The 20,165-nt window shown below is 38.5% G+C and overlaps 1 protein-coding gene across 1 annotated transcript in view; it reads left to right on the top strand.

Moving 5' to 3' along the window:
• PUDP (pseudouridine 5'-phosphatase) overlaps positions 1-18,078 on the top strand; it is a 59,875-nt gene extending 41,797 nt beyond the window's left edge. The window contains exon 4 of the mRNA XM_009287844.2: positions 17,072-18,078. Coding sequence (XP_009286119.1) covers positions 17,072-17,248 — 177 coding nt within the window. The 3' untranslated portion in view covers positions 17,249-18,078. The remainder of the gene's footprint in view (positions 1-17,071) is intronic.
• The last annotated feature ends 2,087 nt before the right edge of the window (positions 18,079-20,165 follow it).

Here is a 20,165-nt window from a genome sequence, read left to right as displayed (position 1 = left end):
GAGGTGCACAAGAAGCTGGGAGGGGGCACAGCCAGGACAGCTGACCCAAACTGGCCAAAGGGATATTCCATACCATGTGACATGCTCAGTCATGACATAAACTGGGGGAAAGCTGGCCACTGCTCAGGGACGGGCTGGGCATCGGTCGGCAGGTGGTGTGCAGTTGCATTGTGCATCACTTGCTTTGTATATCCTGTTATTTTCATTATCATCATTATTATTACTCTTTTACTTTCTGTCAATTATTAAACTGTTCTTACCTCAACCCATGAGTTTTCTCACTTTTACTCTTCCAATTCTCTCCCCCATCTCACCAGGGCAGGGGGAGCGAGTGAGCAGCTGTGTGGTGCTCAGTTGCCATCTGAGGTTAAACCATGACACTCGTCCATATTGCCCAAATGTGGGGGCTGTTCTACATCATCTCATGGGCCGAGGCCATCCTCCTTTCAGTATCGTGACCACCTTTAATTTAAAATGTTTCTCATTTCTGTGCCTCTATTTGATTTAGTTTGATATAAGTTACTGGCACCAAAGATTTTTTTCGGTAGAGGTAGGCACTGTAAAAGTTTGAATTTCTAACTTTAGGCTTGTTACATCTTTGTGTAAATATGTTTTTGAATACTTCTTTCTGTTTCACTTAGAATTTCGTTCTCTACCATGCCTTCCTTTTTGCTTCAAGGAGAAGAAGAGGGACAGATTATTTAAGGAGAATCTGGATTTTCTGTTTACAGAGCAATAAATGTTCTGAAATGAACTGCAATTGTATGTGTTGTAAAATCTGTTTTGTTTGACAGGTTAATAAATCTCAGTTGAAAGTCTGAATGACTAGAGATATTAAAAGCTTGTGCTGCCTGACAGACAAACCAGCCACCTTTTTGCATTTCTTTATGAATATAGCAAAGGGCTCAGTACTATTCCAGTTGACTGTGGTGCTCATTTTATTTGCAAATGCCTTTATTTATGGGTCTTCTGCATAGTTTGTATTTTTTTTTTTTTGAAAGTGTAACAAAAATCACCATAATTGGCAAAAAGTTAAAAATGCCATGGTTCTTCCACAAGTACACATGTTCATGGTGCAGACAATGTAGTGACAAACCTTCTGTTGGCTTGATAAGCTGTTGCTAGTATCAATAAGTTTATGAATTTTAGAGAATTTAAATCTGTGTTTTTTGAAACCTACACCTATGTTGATCTTGTGGATTCATCTGTTTTGTCACTTTCATGCACAGATGTGTGAGACAAATCTACCATATACTCCAACTGCAAAAACAGTCGACTAGGATATTTTTTGATAAAAGGCTTGGGAAGCAGTATCGTAAAAGTATTTAGTGCTTGGCTATTGATTTCATGATTAATTTAAAAAATGGAAAATTATTTTTTAGTTGTTTAGAAACAGATTTTTAGTAGAATGCAGAAGGACACTGGGATGAATAAAAAGAAAAATATGTCTTAATTTTTCCTATGTGCCTTCTTCAGTTTCAGCAACAGTTTCTGGGGTGGAAGGAATTGGAGAAAACAATAGGAAATTGGGTACAAATATCAGTGGTACACTGTATTGTGTCTGATACATAAATTCAGTCATGTTGGAGATGCTTTAGTCTCTATCAGCAGTGTCACATGGAAGCGTGGGATATGAATTACTGCTTATTTTGCTAAATCTGTTAGGAAGTTTAGCAAGGACCTCACCCACTGCATTTTCCAATTAGATATTCAGACAGGCAAAGTGTCATTGCATATATTTGAATTAGATTGAACATTTAATGACAATGAAATATCAGCTAATGCAGAATTTAAGACTACCAACTTTGGTTTGTCAGTGCTTTCCCAAAACATGTTTGATGCTGTGCTGGTGGTACTTTTATACTGAATTGAAGAACATTTTTAGTTTCTGCCAATTCCCCATCATCCTGGGGGTTTGGTTTAGTCCTGAGAAAGTATCGTGGAAGTTGCCTTTTTCTCCCCAGCCCTTCCTGAGTTACTGTTCTTGACATTGTACTGCATTTGATGTTAGCTTTATAAATGCATGCAGTTTTATATCTGTGTATATAGAGATATATATCTGTGTAGACATATATGCAGATACATATTTTGAACTATATATATCACATATATGCATTTGTATATAACAAATGTGTCAAATCCAGGCACCTGATAGCAGCAAAGCTGCTGCAGCTCCATGACCACAAATCCAGCCAGTAGCGAGGCTGAGAACCTATTTCCAGTAGTCACACGAGCACACACAGCGTATACGATACACATATATGCAGGTACATGTGCCAGCCCCGGCACAGCAGAAATGCTCGGCACTCACACAAGCACAGAGAGCACCAATGGCCCCATCCTGTTCCCCTCTCTGGCTGATGAGGGTGAAAGTCTGTTAGTGCAAAATATATACATATGTGCAATGAGGGTCCCTCCAGCAGCTGGATTTAGGGACTCGGCTGGCCCCGGATCCCAGTCTCCCCAAGTTGTTGGCACCTGGAGGCATGAGCCCTCAAGGCCACAGCCCCACTCTAGCCCTCAGCGCAGATCCTTTTCCCCTTCCCGTTCCTATTGCCCACACCCACACAGTGGATGGCTTAGGCACAGCCCATCCAGTGGTCCTGGATCCTTGTGTACCTCCCACAGAGGGTCTCTTGTGTACACACACACGGGTCTCCTGGACAGCCCCAGACGCCACGGTCTCTACAGCAGCTGGCCAAGACTACCCTATGGCTATCCTGTCCCTCCAGGAGCCAGCGCTGCCTGTGCTCTCGCCTGTAGAGATACATCTGGCTCTGAGGCCACTTCACCTACTTGCCAACTAGTCTAGCATGCTCTTCACTAGCGCTCGCACGCTCACTTGCACACCCACCCTTGCTGTAGGTGCTACATGGTGGGCACGTGGGACCCCTGGTCCCATGGCAGGGCTGGCACTGAGACTTCCACACGTGTGCATGCACAATAGTAAGCCGTTGCCCAGGAAAACCATCAGAAATGGAGTTTAATTAGAGAAGACAGGACAGGCTGCGCTGGCTGGCACAGGCACAGCCAGGCACGTGGACTGATGACCCTGCTCACACCCCAACAGCCCCTTCTGTCCCCCATTCCCACGGGGCGCCCCAACCTGTGGAGCCTCTCCTGCTGGCATATCTGGGTGGGTCTGAACCTGCCCCGGGGCCCCCGGGGGCTCCCTGGCACCACCGGGGGGTGGGGGGCCCGGGGGCCTCCACTGCCCTCGCAAGGCTGCTGGGGCTGCCCCTCGGCCTCCTGCCACATCAGGCAGCACAGGGATAAGCTTCTAGCAGGCTGATGGCTGCTGTGGTGGGCCTGGGAGCAGCCGGGCAGGGTGTGATTCAGGCTCCCCCACCTGCCCTTGTTGTTCGTGCCGTGCTTCTGCGTGCAAAGACGAGCACTTCTATCGCATAAACTAATGTGTGTGTATATGTGTGTGCATATATATATATGTATTTCTACATATGAGAATGTACAGATCCCTCTCTGTAGAAATGCACTTGGCAATTTTAACTGCTAATGCTCCATAGATGCTCTTTGGACTTACTAGTAATGTGATGTTTAATAACCACAAAAGATCTGGAAGGAAAGATTCTTATTAATTAAAAACTGTCTAGCTAAGCTGTGCTCCTTTTCTCCAAGGAGGGTAGTTAGGAAGGCATCCAAAGCAGGGAGAAAAACTTTTTTAGTTGATAGGGAAGTAGGAGAACACATGGGAGTGAAGAACCTCGGCTGGCAGCCTGCAGTACTGCCACTGCTAAACACAAGAACATCTGATCGAGAAAAGCATTTAGAGTGTCATGGGCAATGTCTTTGCTCTCCACCTAGATGCAAGATGCTGGTAATCTGAAGAAGCTCAAAATTACAAATGTCACTTGATTTTGTAAGATTGTCTTCCTGTTTCTTTTGGTTACAAAGTTAAAACTTGACCTGGTTCAGATTATAATAACAGTAGTTCTAGATAGAGTAATTGTTTCTTTCTGGTTTGAACCCATTATCTCTTGATATGCCATAGAACTACTTGTTAAATTACTACTTCACTTGTCAATGGGGAGACTGTTTTGTATGGCTTTGAAAGTATTGAAGTATTTTATCTGCAGATGCAGGATCAATGGAGAAAATAGAAGTTCTAGTGTCTTTTCTCACATTGTTTTCCTTGCTAAGACTAGAACTTAAAAACCTTTGAAGAATATGAAACAGATGTGTTTAGCTACACCATCAAGACCTGCAAACCCCGAACATATATCCCCAAGACAATCTTTATGTATGGATGAGAAATTTCAGTCCTCACTCTTTAGACATATTTGCCATCTGATTTATAAATTTTCTGTATTCAATAATGAATCTTACCTGTATCTCACTAGAAGTAGTTGAAATCAGTTAGCAAAGTTTTTAAATATAGAGAGAAAACACTACAACTTCTAATCAGAAAAAAATGGGGGAAAAATTACTTGAGCTATTTCCTGTATACTGAATCATAGTGTTTGAGATTCTCTTTTGCTTCTTCACCTCACAGCCTGTCCTTTTTTTTTGTAGTCACAGCATATTTTACCTGGTAGCCAGAACATATCCTTCAGTGGATTGTGTGGCAGTGATACTTTGTCACCTTGACATACCTGCTGCAGTCTGGTTTCCCCAGGGAATCCTTATATACTGTCTGGGAGCTGAAACTTCCAAGTTATCAGCAAAATGCTGCTCATAGCACTCAGCTGCCTGTCAGTTTACCCAGATTCTTGGCAATACCTGTGGCAGCATCTATTTCTGAACTGATCATGTTGCTGTATTAGAGGTGGTTTCTTTCAGGTCATGTGTTATGATGGTTAGAGCAAGGTAAAATCACTGTTTGCAGTATGCCATGGTAGTCTTACTAATACGTAAATACACATAATTTGATTTTAAAAAGAAGAAAAGAGGGGTGGCCTGTGCTTAGGCAGAGACGACTTAGTTTTTTTCCCAAAATAAGTATGTGTTATAAGCACATTAACTCTCATTCAGGTGCTTGTTTGTAAGTTGACTGCAAGCATTTGTAGAGAAAGCAATTTGCCTTTGACTTAATTGTGAAGAAATGTGTTTATATCAGTATTGGGGTGACTGAGACACTTCCTAATGGAGTGTTTTCTATTCTCATTATAAGTTCTCTAATGGTCACTTAGCAATATGTTTTGTCTGTATTTTTTGCACATTTGTCATTCAAACCTTTAAATTTAGAAGTTCCATTACAGTGCCATCTGTCTCTGCACCAGTGAGTGTGGCTGCACACTTCTGAACAGGAAAGAAAAGCAAATCCATTTCATACTCTCAGAAAAAAAGGTAATTATGATGGCTGGGGGACACCAAGTTGACCATGAGCCAGCAATGTGCCATTGCGGCAAAGGCGGCTGATGATGAGGAGTGTTGCCAGCAGGTTGAGGGAGGTGATCCTGCCCCTCTACTCAGCACTGGTGAGGCCATACCTGGAGTACTGTGTCCAGTTCTGGGCTCCCCAGTATGAGAGACACATAGAGCTACTGGAGGGAGCCCAGCAAAGGGCCACAGAGATGGCTAAGGGACTGGAGCATCTGTCGTGTGAGGAAAGGCTGAGCGAGCTGGGACTGTTCAGCTTAGAGAAGAGAAGGCTCAGGGGGATCTTATTAATGTATGTAAATACCTGAAGGGAGGGTGCAAAGAGGACAGAGCCAGGCTCTTTTCAGTGGTGTCCAGTGACAGGACCAGAGGCAATGGGCACAAACTGAAACACAGGAGGTTCCCTCTGAACATCAGGAAACACTTTTTTACCATGAGGGTGACCGAGCACTGGCACAGGTTGCCCAGAGAGGTGGTGGAGTCTCCCTCCTTGGAGATACTCAATCACTGTCTGGACCTGGTCCTGGGCAACTGGCTGTAGGTGTCCCTGCTTGAGCAGGGGGGTGGACCAGGTGACCTCCGGAGCTCCCTTCCAACCTCAGTCATCCTGGGATCCTGTGATTCTGTGAGTCCATACGAGATTTATGTAGCATTTGCTTATTTTCTGTGTGTGTATGTGTATTATGTGTGGGCATCTGTAATCCATAACACAGTAGCACAAAAACATGGCAGCAAGCTTTAGAGCAACGTTCCAACAGTCACAGAGAAATGGACACGTTTAGTTTAAATGGGAAATCAACCCTCATCCATTTTCCAAAGACTCACTGAAGGTCAGCAAATGCAGGATACTTCAGATCAGTGGATTCGTTAGGTAAGTGGTGATTCTTATTTTTAATAGAAAATCATTATTGTGTTGGATGAGCAAGTAGTTTTCACTTAAGCATATGGCCTGTTGCAATGTTTTGAGGACTTTGCCCATGAGAGGTCAATTTACAGGCAGATAGGTGGTAGTTTTCCTTTTAAATTAGTCTGCCATCTGTCAGCTTTATACCCTGTTGACATCTGAACATTATTTCTGATTGGAATATACAGATGAGAGGTTTTTTAAATAAAAATGATATTAAGAAAAAGCTGATGAGAACCCAGATAATGATAAACTTGTTTCTTTGAACAACTGAGTGCCTGAAACTAGTAGCATTCTCTTATCTGGTAGAGCTGGTCTAGTAGAAAAATAGGCACAGCTGGATAACTGTGGGTCATCAATGCATTTTAAAAAAAAGTGTTTCTGTGCAGTATTTTAAATAGCTAGATGATATTATTAGGGGAATTTTGACAGGAGTGTTGCAACAGGAGATTAAGACGTAAACAACTATCTAGATATTAATTAATTTTAAGAGTGTGTTAATGTTCATATTTATAGAAATATTTGAATTTGGAGTTTACAGTGGAAATAAATTTTTTAGAGTAGTAGTCTGTTTTAATGATTGATTCACATAAAACTGCTTGATATTCACTGGTTTTCCATCTTACAGTTTTCATAGCTTGAAATACCTGGATAATTATTGTTTCCCTAAAATAAACAAAGCAAGCTGATTAAAAACAAGCTAGAAATTAATATGAAAGAAATTACTTCTCTACTGAACTCTTAAAAAAATAACTTCGACATTTTCTTTTTAACTTTCCTCTTATTCTTAATACATTATTTTTAACAATAATAATTGTATTGATCTAGTAGATCTTGCTGTGCACTTAAAGTTAATCCCTCATTCAGGGTTAGGAGAGTGCTCTCCATTGAATTAATTATTTCTCATAATAAATAGTTCAAAAGAGGTATAGCATACATAGTATATGTAGAAATATGGTGTTTATTATTAATTCTGTTACTTTTGGTGGTAGATTTCGTGTTCTTTAGAAATACTGTATTTAGCACACAGAAATACTTTCTCAGGTAGAGAAAATGTTCTAAGAAACTTTGAGTTCTGAGTTGTGTTTGCCTGCACAGTCAAAGCAGCTTTACCAACTAGGAGGCTGAGAAATCACCTTTTGAAATCATGAGGGCAGTTACTTAAATAGATCTGATTAACGATGTAGTGAGGCCTTTCATTTCAGATGTGATATTTTTAGATTGCTATGGCAAAATAAATTGTGGAATTGTGATGTTCATAACCGTAATCCCATGCCCACATTTGGGCTTGTGTTGAAAGAGCAGGTTCTGCAAAACTTTGCACAGCCGTTTTGTGGTTTTACACATACGGTCTGCTTTAGGCAAATGCAAGGCATGCCAGGAATAAGACTAGTTTGAAAGGATGAACCTCTCTATGATTTAAACACTGCCCAAAAAGGAGGATTTATATTCCTCTTCAGTCTTCCTGCTCACTCCCAGCTGTTACGTGGTTGTTCTCCAGTTTATGAGCCTAATGGAATAGTTTTCTATTAGGATACAGAGCTGATTCACAGAAGGGCACGCAAACACAACACCCATCATTAGGAGACAGATGAAAGCATACACCGGTTAACAGGAGACTAAAGAAAGAGAAGGAAGAAGCAACCATTCATTGGCAGCAAACCATTAGTTTTGAAACAGCAGATTAGCCAGCAAACCGGCTACTTTTGCCACAACCTGCCCGACAACCTGCCGTGCCACGTCCTTCTGACGCGCCACGTCCTGATGAAAGCATACACCGGTTAACAGGAGACTAAAGAAAGAGAAGGAAGAAGCAACCATTCATTGGCAGCAAACCATTAGTTTTGAAACAGCAGATTAGCCAGCAAACCGGCTACTTTTGAAACTACGTCCTAGGAACAGGTTAGGAGCCTGATTAGGAGGAAATTGTCTAATTTGGTCACTTTTGCTTTTGTCTTAAACATGTACATGGAATTTAATCTAATGGCATATGGTGGAAATACATTAAATTGAAGCCTATATTATCCTTGCATAGTTGTAACAGACTAATTTTATAACAGTTACTGTTAATACCATTGCTATTTTACAGGTTCATATTTTAGTGGAAATAGTACTTTGAGTATCAGTGAGTTCAAAAGAAAACATTGAAGTAATTCTGTTTTAGCAAATGTCCCCCAAAATGACCCAGAGTCAAACCTTCATACTACTGTGTTTCAAAATCTGAAGCTTTACAGTTTTGTCTCTCTTTATGATGTTAATTTATTTCCTTTTTCAAAATAGCGTGTTTATTTCAGATTCTAATGGTTCTTCCTAGTGCTGATTATCTTAAGTTTATTCCTCTTCGTCTCTTCCATTTCTTTAACCCTCTTATGAGGTGTAACTCTCTCCAAGATGCTACATTTTTAAAGAGATTTTGGGAGTTGTTCTTAGTTTTGATTTGTACTGGAGTAAAACGAGCTTTTAATTTCCTGCTTTCATTCTCTTGTTTTTTGTGAAGCCGGTACAAAAGCCAATTTCCAACAGAAGTTCTATAAGATTCAGTTCAGGTGTTTACCCAAATTCAACAAATTAGAAATTAGTATTTTTTCCAACTTACTTTTGTACTTTGTTGTCCACCTTCCTCTTAGAAAATCTATATTGATAACAGAGAATTGCCATTTTTAATACAAGTATTTGTTTCCTGTAGTTGAAATATGTAGAAAATTATAATTAGAATTTTGAAAGTGTTTTGGTTTTCTTACTTAAAGGTGCTAGTTTGTGGCATCGTGCTTGGAGTTTTATGCTATTAATCTTAAATATTCTCTGAAAGATAACTTTCAGCTGTTTGAAGTTTGAAAGAAAACCGCTTTTCTTCCTGATCATGAAGAGTTAAAGTGTAACACAGCTACTTCTCACCAAGTCACTCCAGACCGGTGACACTGTGACGTGTACGGTTCAATGAGAAGCTTGTACTGAATAGAAAAAAAAAATACCTTTTCCATGACTTTTTTTCACTCCCAATGAAAAGCTGTTTAAAGGTGAATGCCTCTTCTCGCCCTTTCTTTCTTTACTGAAGAAATTAGGAAATTACTTTATGTCTGAAGCATACGTGGGTTGTTATTAACATTTCTGTCAAAGATTATACAATAATTAAGTTGATGTTTAGACCAGATTAAGGTACATTTCAGTACGCAGGCTGGTCTTTCTGTACGGGAAAATAACACTGGTCAAGGAGACATTATAGAGCAAAAAGAAACTATTGCCAAAAAATTATGCCACTTGAAAAAATTGGATTGCTCCATGAGAATCAGCTGTCTTCTGCAGCACCTGCTGAGTTGGTTATAGGCAACTGGTGGTTGGTGGTAACCAACTCTGCATGGTTATAGGCAAGTGGTTGTGTCCAGTTACACAAAACAGGCAGGGTACCTGCCATCGTGAGCCTGCTGTGCTGGGCCTGCGCCTTTGTAGACATTCCCTGTGGCAAAAAGTTCATTGCATTTATTCAGGAAATACTTTGATACCTACTTCCAGTTTCAGTTTGAGACTTAGAATTTGGATTCATCAAAACAGCTCCTCGTATGGATGTACCTGGTTCGTATCTCTGATGTGTTTGCTCATGAGATGGGGCCAGCCTCTTCTCCAAGGTGCAGAGTGATCATGCAGTAGGCAACAGGCACAAGCTGGAACACAAGAAACTCCTGCTCGATGCTCAGAAAACCATTTTCACCATAAGGCTGGGAAAATATGGGAACAGGTTGCCCAGGAGGTATGTGGAATCTGCATCCTTGAAGATACTCAAAGCTTACCTGGTCAAGGCCCTGAGCAGCCTGCTCTGGCTGGATGTGCGTTGAGTAGGGGTGTTTCTAAATGGCCTCCAGGGATCCCCTCCAGTGTAAATTATCCTACGGTTCTGAGCTCTACATGCAAGGTGCAGTTACTTGAATGTGTTGTGTATTGCATGTCACGAAAGTCAGTGGTTTTAGTAAAGGTACTTCTGTGTGGAAGGGAAGGCAGCACAAATTAACTATTTCATTGCACAGAGTTCCTTTTTAGGCCACTTTTAGAAATAAGTGGCATAAAACCCCAGCACATTACGCAGTATGAGTAGCCTCAGTAGAGAGCATCTTGAGTATTTGCCTTGTGTTCTCCATAAAAGAACAATACTCTTCTATGGCTAATCCAAGCTGCAGTTGATTGAGTTAGATTTCTGCTGCTGGGATAATTGGACACTGTTTCAGAAACGCCTGGGAATTTCTTGAGGCCTGTAACACAAGTTGCCATACAAAGTTCCCAGTGTGCTGTCCTCTAAACACACAGTCCTCTGTGAAAAGAGTGCTCCAGCCATCCGGAATGATCAGAGTAACCCCGCATGTAAATGTGACCTTCTCCCTGCCTCACAGAGCCGCTGTGTCTGGCTCCGACTGTCACTCACAGAAGCACTTTCTTTCACTTGATAGAGTCTTGAAAACAAGCAAGAAATTTGAAATTTCTCCTCCTTTTTCCCCATCCAAACTGTTTTACTCCTTCTGGCCCACCTTAACCCAACGCCCTGTGAACTGGTTTGTGAGACAGTAACTGCTGGTGTGGGCTGAAATGTAAAGTGGCATTTATGCAAGAACTGGAAATGCAGAGTGATCTGATTATGTGCAGATGTAACACACTTCCTTTTTCTTTTTCATTTTTTTATAATTATGCTAATGATTTTTGGTTTTATCGTGTAAGTCTTCTGGTAAATATTTTGATTCTTGTACTGGTCTGCAACGTTCTCTTAGTAGTGAGTTAATAAAAATCTGAATTAAAAAGCGTATGTGTGTATAAACAGTTCTTAATATGAATCATTGAATCATAAAGAATGGTGGCTGGTAGTTAGTATTCTGGATACTCTGATGCTTAATTCATTTGATTATAAGTTTCCAGCTTGTTTGTTCATTTGTTATAGCGTTTAAAAACATCTTGGCTTACTCCTCATTTTCCTTAATGGAACTAAGTCGTGGGACTGTAAGCTGCATGACTTTCTTAAACAGCATATTTAATACGATTCTGTTATCCCTGGCTAGTCAAATTGGCATATGTCCTTAAAATAAAATGAAGTGTAATTCATTATTGCTACTGACACTTTTCCCAGCTATTTCTGGAAAGAGCGTAAGTCCAAAGATTAGGAGAGAAACATTAATCAAGTTATTTCATATTGTTTTTTGTTAATTCTTCAGAGAGTTAACACAGTGGGAGGCCAAAATTGCAAATACTGTAGCTGCTTAAAATGCATTTATTCAATAATGTTTAAGTAACTGTGGTGGTAAATAGGTCACCCAGAAATACATTTTCCCCTTGTTCCTAGACACTTTGTATATCAAAGCGTAGGAAAAAAGAAAACACAATTACCTAAAAAATAGCCCAGCATCTGTACTATGACATGTTAGTGAAGTTGTTGTTGTTTCTTCTCTCTTTTTATGAATTTCCACCACCTGCCATAAATGATAAACAGCATCTTTTCAGCATCTCAACATTTTGTAAGGGATATAGATGGGTCTGTGTTGTATTCTGAATTACATTATGGTTCTTGAAAATTCCTGGGTCACTCACACTAGTAACACAGTTGGTCAGTAGTGGAATTATTTTGAAAATCTGAAAAAATTGAGTCAGCAAGGAAAAAGAGATAAAAGTTGTTGAACAAAACAAAAACCATGATTGCAGTAGTACTATCTTTCAGACTGATAATTTATTTCTTAGATACTACTTAGGTTTGAATTATGACCACAGAGTATGAGCTAGTTTTTCACAATGAGGAAAGTAGAAATACTTTTGGAAGTGAACAGTCAACAAGTTACCTGTAGAAATGAAAGGCCTGACTGCCTTCTGGTTTGCAGAGATGAACAACGTCGTTCTGAAATCAACGTGAGCTGGCTGTATTTGATGGATTTCTTCCTGCAGCCTGTTTTGGGGCTCACTTTGATGCCCATTGAAATCAACAGGGACTTTTTTAGTGATATGATCGAATTTGAATTAGGCCTTAAATGCTTATAGAAGACTGCGTTGTGCATGTATATGTAAATTAACGTATAAGGTTACCAAATGTTTCCAGAGTGCAAATTTTACAAATAACACGTCACGCTTTTGACCAGTTGATTTGATCATGAAGGAGAAAAATCAATGATAAATACAGAAGTAACACAAGTATAATATGCAATCCATTAGAAGCCCCAAACATAATATGTCACATTCTGATACCAAATGTTTCTGTGTCATTTGAGGACAAAAGTTACAATAATCTTTCACTGTCTCTTCTCACCAAGCACAGAAAGAAGCTGGTCCTGTTCAGAAGTTGGAGAATGAACATAGGGATAACCTCTCAGAGTTCTTACCAACCCTTTTTGAAACTGTGATTTGAAACCTCAAAATCTCACTGTTTTCCCTTTTTGCTTTCATTCAGCAGGAGGGAAGAATAAAATTAATTATTATTCTTTATTTTTTAACCACTTTTGTCCCCAAAATGCCTTTTGTGGTTTTTTTTTAAATCAGAGTATGTACATGCAGTGGTTTTGAAATGGGGTTTTATGTATGGTGGGAGAGTCATTCTGTCAGTAGTTTCTCAGGAGGCAGGGTAGTTTTAACTTAGTTCTGTGTAAGACTCAATAGGACTGAATTTTTTTTAAGTATATTTTGGCAGTGAAAGACTTAACCATGTTGGCTTCAGTTTGAACAGATCACAAGGTAAATGTTACAGTGATAACAGAAAAAAAAAGAAAGCTAAAGTTTATTATTTTCTCATTAATTCTATAGTAGCTGTTTCCCACAGAGCATATGGGGAATACAATGTAAAAATAATAATACATTAGAAGAAAATTTTTAGGGAAGAAAAGGAAGGAGTTAACAAATACTCAGTTCCTTTTCTTCTCACTCTTTTTACCAAAGGGAATGAAGTACTTGATACTCTAATGTCCTGGTTTTGGCTGGGATAGAGTTAATTTTCTTCCTAGTAGTTGGTACAGTGCTGTGTTTTGGATTTGGGATGAGAATGTTGATAACACACCGATGGTTTAGTTGTTGCCAAGTAGTGCTTACACTAGTCAAGGACTTTTCAGCTTCCCATGCTCTACCGACTGAGAAGGCTGGAGGGGCACAAGAAGCTGGGAGGGGGCACTGAGCAATTGCATTGTGCATCACTTGCTTTGTATATTCTTTTTTATTATTATTGTTATTTTTATTTTATTTTATTTTATTTTATTTCCATTACTAAACTGTTTTTGTCTCAACCCACGGGTTTTCTCACTTTTACTCTTCCAATTCTCTTCCCCATCCCACCAGGGGGGCAGAATGAGCGAGCGGCTGTATGGTACTCAGTTGCCAGCTGAGGTTAAACCACAACATCTTACTAGTAAGACTCTGGTTCAAAGACAAAGTGCTAAAATGTGTGGTTTAGTCCCCGTGTCTGCAAATGTTTCCACTGAGATTAAGGGCCTAACCAGACCAGACCAGAACCAGCAAACAGAAGATTTTTCTAATACAGTATGAAAGAATTTGAGGCTATAGTTACCCATTTTAAAGAAGATGAAAGTTTTCTTTTCATTATTTCTTTATAGAACAATATATGGTAGTGTTCGATAAGCACTCCCCGTGCATATATATTATCTTCACAGGTTTTTCAAAATCTTAATTTCAAACCTGATTTTAATCTTTTATCCTTCCGGACTTCTTGGTTATCACTAATAGCAGTAACACTTATGGATATCCCTGTTAGTTACATAAATATTCCATCCAGACATTTACAGTATATAGGTTGGAGAGGGCCTGCTGTGCATACCAAGAGCCTAAGTAACACGCTTTTCTTATATTATTAAATTTCATGTAGGAAGATGAGGTAATGAGGTGCTGCAGTGATTTTATTATTTCTTCCTTTGGTTAAGTGATTAATTCTTTTTTTTTTTTTTTAGATTCATAGACTGAAATATAAATTAGTATGCTTTACTACTTCACTTTTTTAAGCATCTAGTTCATTCCAAAGTGAAAACTGTCCTATATTAGTATGACCTTTTGAGAGGTCTCATAGCAGTAGTATTGATCAGTGACACAAGTTTTAGAAATAACACAGAGAAGCAGCCAGAATCTCAGCTGAAGTCTGTATAAATCTCATCTGTCTCTCTCAGCTGGAGTGATGCTGATGTCGCAATACTTATGCAAAATAGGGAAGAACTTGTTCCAAAGTGAAAACTGTCCTATATTAGTATGACCTTTTGAGAGGTCTCATAGCAGTAGTATTGATCAGTGACACAAGTTTTAGAAATAACACAGAGAAGCAGCCAGAATCTCAGCTGAAGTCTGTATAAATCTCATCTGTCTCTCTCAGCTGGAGTGATGCTGATGTCGCAATACTTACGCAAAATAGGGAAGAACTTAACTGCTTTCATATCTCTAAATTTAGTATGTGGGTGGGCCAGGAGAGTGAACAGTTTATAACATCTCTGTGCAGCAAAGTTAATAAATCCATTTTGTACGTGAACCTCTGTAAACCTTTCGTCATCCATTAAAAATGTTGCTGTGCTGTTGACAATAAGTGTCAATAGCAAGAAAGACTGGAGGAAGACCTAGTACACTTATTTCCTGTAACAATGAAGCCACTGTAATTATGGGTCATTTGCCTGGCTTCTTTGGTAATTAAGAGTTTTAATTGCTTCTAGTTCCGGGGAATTAGTTAAGCTTTTCATTATGCATATTGCCTTTCATAATCATCGGTTCCTCTCGTACAGTAAGCTTAGTGACATCGTGGAAGTCAATCAGGTCTTTCAAGGCAGAGCAGTGAAGTACATTTCTTTGTATGGGCTAGATTAGAAAAGGTTTCTGAAAGGCCTTGATAATGCTATTCTGTGCAACATTTAAGCTTACTCTTCACAAGGCAAAGCCTGTCAGGGTTTCATTTACTGTCCTCAGAGTCTTCAGAGTACTTAGGGTCACAAACTAAGGTATTGTTAAGAACAAAACCTATAGGCAGAACAATGCTTCCGTTCTAATAGCAATTGTTCCAAGCTTTGCAGAATCAGCTGGTTACATATTTGTAGTTAGTAATAGTGATAATGATCAACATTTGAAAATACCACATTGTTCAAACTGGAATTCAGTGACTGTATAAAGGAAATGAGCACAACAGAGATTGGCTCACTAAAAATCATTAACTAAGTTTTACTTTATTACATGCAAGGTAGAAAGCACCCCTTACTTTCTCTTGGCAGACTCCAAGTGGTTGCTGACATGTTGACGGGCAAGAACCAATATTTTAAAAAGAAAAGAAAGCAGAAAGAAAAGTTTCATTCCCTCTTCCTCTTCCACAGTGTCTGATACAGATGGGTATATATAGTGCAGACATTTAATACATCTTGCAAAAATGTTTTCTTTTAACATAATAAAGTTTTTGCGGGTTGCAGCTCTTAGAGCAAAGCTAGAACAGACAAATGTTGTGCATCCGTAATCTTCCCTGGTGAAATAGTTGTGTGTTAGAGAGCCTAAAAGATGCAGTATGCTGTATGTTCTCCCAGTGTGTCATATCTGGATTCAGTCAAAAGTTAAACTAGGTTTAGCAAATCATTAATCTTACCCATTCGGTATTAGTTGCCACAGTCTATTGTGTTGTGAAGAAAAGGATAAGAAAACCCATCCTGGGTATGTAGGAAGGGATTTGGTAGATCAATAATGACTGTAGAGAAGGGCTTAATGCATGAGAGAGAAATTTGTGATAAGGCAGAGTTGCACTGTCTAAAGGGGGTGGGGAAAATTGCACTAACTATCCCAACATCTGTGTTGAGTTACTGAAATTACTTGTGACAGTAATTTTGGCAGTAGTAGTAGTAGCAGTGCTAATAATATTGAAAATAAATGCAGTCTGAATTGCAGAAGTGTTAGAAACCACTTGTCAGTGTAGGTCAGAATTTTTCGGATGGTTGGATGCCAAAGGTTGCTTTGGATTCTCTGTGACCAAAAATTCAAACTCAAGACTGGGTAATGTCAGGAAGAGATGCTTTATTATATACATTCTGGAATGAACTCCAGAAGCATTATCTTTTATTATATAAAAGTTCAGATTAGATGATTTGTTATATATTTATGTTATATATTTACTATTCAATATTCTGATGTTGTTACAGAATTCACATAAATAATGTACTGATTATTTTTAACAACTTTGCTTCCAAACTGCGATCTTGAATGATTGTGACTATTGTAAGACACGGAACTTTTACCTGACTAAACTTGTCTCTTCTCTAAAAGTAACCTTCCAATATAATTGCTGATTTTCTTTCTCACGGTTGCTTTGGAAGAATTAAGCAAATAGAGCATGAATTCAACAGCATTCTTCTGACAAGTGACTTCTGTCTTACTCTCCACTCATCCAAAGTCCTAATATTGACCTATGTAGTGTAGTCTTCCCCCTCTTGTGTATGTAAGAAATACCACACCTGCAAGGGAAAGCACTGCTTTTGCCATTTTGCAGGTTGTAAAGTTGGTCTTGAAGAGTTAAATTGCCTGATTATAAAGGTATTTAAGCACTTGCTTAACTTTACATTAAGCTTGTGCTTAAACCCATCCTTATAAAACAAATCACTTATGAACATCTGGATAACCAGTTGCTGGGATTTAAGTATGCATGTTGATGTTTTTTTGAATTGAAATGATTTTAAGGTTAATTACCATGCAGATGTTTGAATTGAGAGGTTTGCTCTTGTTCTAATTAGGGATGTGTAAGCTAGGAATTGAATTTAGCTTTCCTACTAAGTTTTATTTGGGATCATTCTCTCTTTTAAAACAAAAGAGTTCACAGTAACATTATTCTTTAATTTTTCCCCTCACCTCCTTGTTCCTCAGTGTCTTGTGTTTGAAGATTCACCACTTGGAGTCAAAGGAGCCCTGGCAGCAGGAATGCAAGTGGTTATGATTCCGGATGAAAAATTAAATCCAGATCTTAAAAAGGAAGCAACACTACTGCTGAACTCCGTGGAGGATTTCAAACCAGAACTGTTTGGTTTACCAGCATATGATTAATGCCTAGTGTCTATCAACATGCACTTGACTGGAGATCGGGAAAGTGGAATGAAATTTTTTTATGGTTTTATGACTGGTTTGCATCTTTTCCTCTCTTCCTCAAAACTAGAGCACAAAAATCCTGTTAACACCAAGTCTTCCACACAGTACCTTTCAAAGTTGACTGGAATGTTTATGATTTGTCCTCGTGATAAATGCTAAATTAAAGCAGCATTTCGTCTTGTGAAGTGAATCCAGCCTTGTTCTCTGCACATCATAATGTTTTCTGGGAATATTATGAAACTATTTAGACAATTTATTGTAACTGCATTGGAAGCTTCTTGTTCTGTTTCCACTTGAATGACTTACTGTTTAGATCTTAACCAGAAATCTGTTCTGGATTGGCTTTTATCCCATTACATTGTTTTCGATACAGTTATCGCTATCAACATGTTTATCCATTTCCTCATCCTGTACTTTCCCATCTATTCTATTCCCCTTTGTATCGTGTTGTCTTTTTTTTTTTTTTGCAGTTATTTGCAGGGTTTTTATTGTACTTTCTGTGTTTTCTTATTTTGTTTTCTTCTTGGAGGTTGAATGAGACGGCTTCCAGAGGTCCCTTACAATCTCTGTTATTCTATAATTCTGTCATTATCTTTTTTGGCATAGTGATCGCCTGCTAGGAGCTGTACAAGGTTATATGATCCTACAGTTTAACCAAAATGCTTTGCATCTTCCTTCTTTCATTTCCTTATATTCTCTTTTTCCATGTTGCCATGTAGTCTTCCCTTTCATTCTTGTGAAGTGAATCCATCCTGTCTCCCTGCTTCAATTCTGATAAAGTTAATGGCCTTAACTCCTTCGTATCCAAATAGCTTTCTGTAGGCCATCCTTACTTTTCCGTTGTTACCTCTTTCTTGAGCCCTTTTTTTGCCAAGTTCCCGACAGAGGGTTTTGCTATCTATTTTTAAAATACAGAAATTGTAGTTTTGGTTTATTTAAATACTTAAAACACATTTTCCTGGATACCGTAATTTCCACAAAATTATGTTGTCATCTGTTTCTGGCATCTCATCAGGACAAGGGTAAGGGTCTCATTAGAAAATGCTAGACAGGTAGACAGGTTTTGGTGGAATCCACAAGTACATGTATGACATGGTGGAAGCAATGTCTTTTACTTTGTTTAAAGAAAGCTATATTATGTAGGGTTTATGACTTTTATAAAATGATTGTATTCAGCATTTAAAAAACTAGATTTCTAATTGAGTGTCCATAAGGTACTCCAAAATCTTGGTAAAAGATCAAACTCCATTAAGACAAGGAGTGTGAAATATGTCAAAGAAGAGAATTTCCATGTATTATGAGAAGACTTCTCTGACCTCATTTGTTTTTAATATCATCTGTTTATCTATGATCTTCCTCACAAAAATCTTTTCTAGGCATTTCTGGTGTTTAACTGGTTTAGGTTTAAGGTTTTTTCATCAGGAGCAAAAATAAAAGAATCATAGACCCTTCAGTATTCAGGGTGAGTTTCCTTACATTTTTTTCCTCCTGGATTTAAAAAAAAAACAAACTTTTACATCTTTTATGTAAACTGTTATTATTTTCTGTTACTGTTGTCTGTTCATACCTCAAAAAATTAAGAAAATTTTATTCCATGTGGTCAGTCAAATATGACCTAGATGGTACCAGAAGATTTTTAGTACATACGGTGTAATGGTTTGCAGTTAAATGCTTTTCATCTAAGGATCTGGAAGCATTTTTTTTTAAAAAGAGTAAATATTGTTTCAGTGTAGGTATTTTGCATATTATGTTATTTCTTCAGGCCCATGGATATTGCAGTCGTTAGTGTTTGTACAGTGACAACAACCCATCCCATCCAATATGAATTCCATTTCTGGTCTTTCCAGACAAGATAACAGAAATATTGCTGTATAATTCCTCCTTTGACTTATGTTACGTAACCCAAAGTGTTACTGTAGAGGAATAATTCTGAGCTTTCAAGTGTAAAACAGGTGCCTGTTGGGATCCCCTTCGTTCATAATTACTGAATTCCAACAGGGAAGTTACTAGGTAGAACAAGCTTTAATAAGCTGTAATTAATAACTTTTTCAAAGTTTTGCATATATTTAATTTAACTGGGGAGTTTTAAAAAAAATAAAAATGAAGCACGTCTCATTTACAGTTTTTTTCGAAGGAACTGTCATCAAAGTCTTGAATTTTCTTTTTAAAGATGTAGAGACGTTAATAAATACATCACTGACAAAATCAGAATTACTTCATCATGACCACCATGATGAGATCAGCATATCCTGCAATTCTAATTTAATAGCCTTATCTTTTGCTGAGAATTAATAGTCAGAAAACTATCACTTCTATACTCAACAGTAAATCCTGTCTCATACAATTATTTTTCCCTGCATTTAGTATCCCACCTGACAGTTGTCAGTGAGATTCTTGCTCCAAACTGAAATCTGTGAACCTGAGCCATATGGTATAACCTTCCCCTCCTTTTAGTAACGTTCCCTTCCATGTACTTTACTGCTTGCTGTTGGCCAACTTCCTGGTCCTGTGCTGAACCATTTGACTGTTACTAAGCTAAGTATCAGCGTTGTGGTTAGCTTTTCTCTTGACTGAATGAGAAATCAAAAGAGTACACAAAATTCAATTCTTCATCCATGGTAATCTTAAAAATCCTGTCATCTCTATCTCAGCAGGCAGACTTCAATCCCAACAAATACTTAAGTGCATACTTAATTCATTTTTATTAAGCATAGAAAGTAAGCACCAGCTTAATTTTAAGCATGTGTTTAGTTTTATTTGGCTTAATGTAGAACATGTGCTTCAGGCATATCCTGAGAAGAATTCCAGCCTCCACAAAATAAAGGCAAAACTTCATGACCAAATTCTTACCATTGGAAAATAGGATAAGTGCAGC

The sequence above is a fragment of the Aptenodytes forsteri genome, unplaced genomic scaffold (assembly GCF_000699145.1).
Source record: "Aptenodytes forsteri isolate BGI_AS27 unplaced genomic scaffold, ASM69914v1 Scaffold200, whole genome shotgun sequence".
NCBI classification, from domain to species: domain Eukaryota; kingdom Metazoa; phylum Chordata; class Aves; order Sphenisciformes; family Spheniscidae; genus Aptenodytes; species Aptenodytes forsteri.
Note: the sequence above shows the minus strand (reverse complement) of the source record. Positions and strands in the feature narration are given on the sequence as shown.